The 3803-nt window shown below is 51.4% G+C and overlaps 1 protein-coding gene across 1 annotated transcript in view; it reads left to right on the top strand.

Annotated features, from left to right (window-relative positions):
* Window positions 1-3166: 3166 nt before the first annotated feature.
* The window catches only part of LOC101785528 (pentatricopeptide repeat-containing protein At1g09900), a 3481-nt gene continuing 2844 nt past the window's right edge, over window positions 3167-3803 (top strand). The window contains exon 1 of the mRNA XM_022829792.1: window positions 3167-3799. Within this exon, the coding sequence (XP_022685527.1) occupies window positions 3214-3799 (586 nt within the window). The 5' untranslated portion in view covers window positions 3167-3213. The remainder of the gene's footprint in view (window positions 3800-3803) is intronic.

Here is a 3803-nt window from a genome sequence, read left to right as displayed (position 1 = left end):
TGGCCTGGCCTCCTTTTCTCCTCGATGGATCACTGGCGGCTAACCGAGCTTGTCGGGGATAGGAATGATGGGTGCCTAGACACAAACGGGGAGCCGATCGATCGCCGTCCATTCGCCGATAATAATTCAGGTAGCTGCATTCGTTTTCCTCCTCTCTCTCGGAGGAATAATAATTCAGCTAACTGCTAACCTAGCAGAGAGACTGTGAGAGGCTGAGCGCTAGCGCCGGCACCGCCAGCACACATGCATGTACGTGTACGGCCCCACCTCCAGGTGTGGGCTCTGGCCGGCCCGATAGATGATGTACGTGACGAAGCTGACACGACATGATCGGTGGTGTGCGCGCCCTGCCCCCAAAAGCTAGCTGTATCTCCCAGCGCCGCCGTACGGCCGGTCTGCTGCCTGCGCCTGCCATGCCATTGCCAACGGCGTGATAGCTCGCTGTTTGGTGTGGTGCCGACCAATCCCGATGCGCCCGGCACCGGATGGCAGCCTCCCGCTCTCCAGATCCAGTACACTGGCGGTTTATGTAGCTCTGCCACCCGCTCTCTGCGCCCCCCTTTGTACGTTGCTGCTGGATCCGAGGCTTGCGCGCGTTGGCTGTATTGATCACTTCCTCGCGGCGTGCACGCCGGGGAAGGGGTTCTACTCGGGCACGGGTAGGGTAGCGGGGCCTGGACCTAGCTAGCTTGCTAGGCGCGTGCATGCGAGCTCCGATCGGGCCGGCCGCGGCAGCGCCCTCGCGGCCGCCGATTGGCCGGAGAAGGGCGTGCCGTGGCATGGGGCGGAGGGCCACGGCGCGCACATGCACGCGCCGCGTGAGCGTACATGGTGGCGTGGGCTCGCCCCCGGCGAGGGTCCGCCGCTGTTGTTCGCCAGAAATTCCCTGGACCATGGGAGCGCATGGCCATGTCCGGTCCGGCAGCAAGCTAGCTACTTAACTTTTCTAAATTTAAAGATATTACATAATATGCATAAGCAAAAACTATGTAATTAAAAAAAGCTAAAACGATTTGGAACGGAGGGAATAATAAGCCAGGGAGGGAGAAGAGAGAACAACGGGCGGCGTGCACGCGCTGCAGTACCGTGTACGGGGATGATAAGGCGCGGCGCCGCGCCATTGGCGCGCCTGCCGTGGGCAACAGTTGCGGTTGGCGTTTAGCTGTCGCGCGCGCGATGGGGGGAGTGCAGCGTCGTCAGAGCGCCCATTGATTGTGTCATTCCGCAACGTGGCTGTTTGATTGATGAATCGGGGCGCCCCGTACGGTGCCGCTGCTTTCTTTCCGGGCACTGTTGACCAACAGCGCCCCCCAAATCATCCCTCGTTTGCGTTCGCACGGAAGAGGCTGTAGGCAGGAGTACTGCATTTTTTTCTCTTTTGCGAAAGAGGCAGGAGTACTAGCACTGTAGTACTAGTATTGCCTTTTCCATGCACGAGTTTAAGGTAGGTAACCCGTCCCGTGAAAAATCGGAAGTGCTATAATAATGCAGCTACGTACTTCCGTCCATGCGCCGCCTGCGAGCTCCACATTCCACAACCGGCCGGCGTCCAACCTTGCCGCCCGCGAGCATACTGTTAATTACACGAGAGAGTTGTTTATGTTACGGTGACTCTGCAGTGGGTTAATAGCCGTTTTGGTCCCTAACTTGCTAGGCTCATTCTAGTCACTAAATAAACTATCATAAATAAAATATTAAAAGGGACAATTCAATCCTTGAACTATTGTTTTTGTCCAATCTAGTCCAGGTGGCGTGCCGCATCTTTTTTAAACGTGGTGGTGCGCCACGTTGGATGCCACGTCACCCGGTCTAGTGTGCATGAGCACGACAAAGCCATGAGGTGCGGGCGCTGCAACTCGGTTCTCAGACAGTAAACTCAACTGAGAATTGGAGACTAATTCCGTGAAATTATATGTCACTACTAGAAAACTAGAAATTCCAATCAAAGTAACATCTATCAATCAAAGGTCACAGGATTTAATTTGAATCGAGAATAATGTCACCTTATATAGAAAAGAAATTTAGGGAGTAACCATTCTCGACTCCGCTGTAATAACTTATTAGATATCGTACTAATCATGTGTGCAAATTAAATCAACAAACTCCATCGCAGCATGCATGTTGAAATAGGTTCGAAGCAAGATAGCTCCATAGTTTCCTAATTAACGCTATTTATCTTAGATACTGTACTTCTTTGAGCATCGACGACAACGTTTCATTGATCTATTCCACCATCTAGTAGGATAAAAAATTTATTCCATCATCTAAAAAGAATCCTTCATTGAACTTTTAACTTTGCGAGAAATAATGTAGCACCATCAAAAAAGAATTCGGAAGGTTCTCTTTTGAGAGAGGATCAAGTATGCTTCTTTTTCTAGGGAACAAGTACGGTTTTTAGGTTTTATAGAGACCAAGTACAGTTCTAATCTTACGAACTAAGCATAGTTTAGTTGGTTAGATTTTCTACGGTGAAACCTATCCACCCATTCAAAATCTCAACCTAATACTCTCTGTTCCTTTTTATAAGGCACGATGTGACATGGCACGGTCCCTCAAATTAGATTTTGACCATTTATTTATCTTATATTATATTATCCAAATTAGATTTTGATCATTTATTTATCTTATCTTATATTATTGATGATTATAATTTTATAATCATTGGAAAGTAAATTTGATTACAAATCTAACCATGTCAAATTTATATTAAAAAAATAAAAATTATTGGGTAAATTATTGGTCAAAGATTGTAAAATTTGAATCTTGATATGCGTACGCGCGAGGAGTACAATGTAACGCTCGCATTTTAAGATTTGTCAATCTAATCTCTCATAGAATCTCATAGTATATGTGTTTGTAAGAGCAAGTGCACGTACAAGTATGTGAGGATATACATCTTTAATGCGTTTTTAAAAAAATATTTTTTTCTAATACAAACAGCTGTGTTTTTTTAAGAGGAAAATGTAGTTCTGGTAAAAGGGGAAATGTAAACTACCCGCAAAAAAGGAAATGTAAACGTGGATCAGAAGTCAATAGAGGCCGAAAGCCGACTGGCCACCCCGGCCCAACTATCCAACAGCCCCTACCTAGTTCGACGAGACGGAAGAGCCTCAAAACGACCCAAAACGGCAAAACCCCAGCAAAAAGCCCTGCCGACTGCCGTTGCCCCCCGGCCGCCCCCCTCGACGGCCGCCGCCGCCGCCTCCGCCTCCTATGCCCTTCCGCCCCACGCTCCCGCGCCGCTGTCCCCACGACCGCAAGCTTACGTCCTTCCTATCAGCCGTCGCCTCCCTCGCGAACGCACCCTCGCGCTCGCCGCCCGCCGGCGCAGTGCCTGCAGCCGCCACACCCTCCGCTTACAACGCCCTCATGTCCGCTTACTCCCGCGCTGGCCGCCCCGACGAGGTCCTCCGCCTCTTCCGCTCCCTCCCCTTCCCGCCCACCGCCCCGCTCTTCACTACCCTCATCTCCTCCCTCGCGGACTCCGGCCACTACCGCGCCGCGCGCGCCGCCTTTTCCTCTCTCCTCGTCTCCGGCCACCCGCCTACGGTTTCCACCTTCACCGCGATGCTCAAGGCCCACGGTCCGGTCTCAGCCAACGGCGTGTACCACATATTCGGCGCTATGATCGCCGTGGGCTGCGCCCCCGACGCTGCCGCGTACAATTGCCTCATTTCGATACTATGCGACAACCAGCGGGTGGAGGAGGCCTTGGGCATCCTTGAATTCATGGCAGACAATGAAATCCGCCCCACCATCCGCTCGTACACCGCTGTCCTGCGCGGGTACTGTGAGCAGGGCAT

The sequence above is a fragment of the Setaria italica genome, chromosome IX (assembly GCF_000263155.2).
Source record: "Setaria italica strain Yugu1 chromosome IX, Setaria_italica_v2.0, whole genome shotgun sequence".
Lineage (NCBI taxonomy): Eukaryota > Viridiplantae > Streptophyta > Magnoliopsida > Poales > Poaceae > Setaria > Setaria italica.
This window is presented reverse-complemented; position numbering and strand designations above follow the sequence as displayed.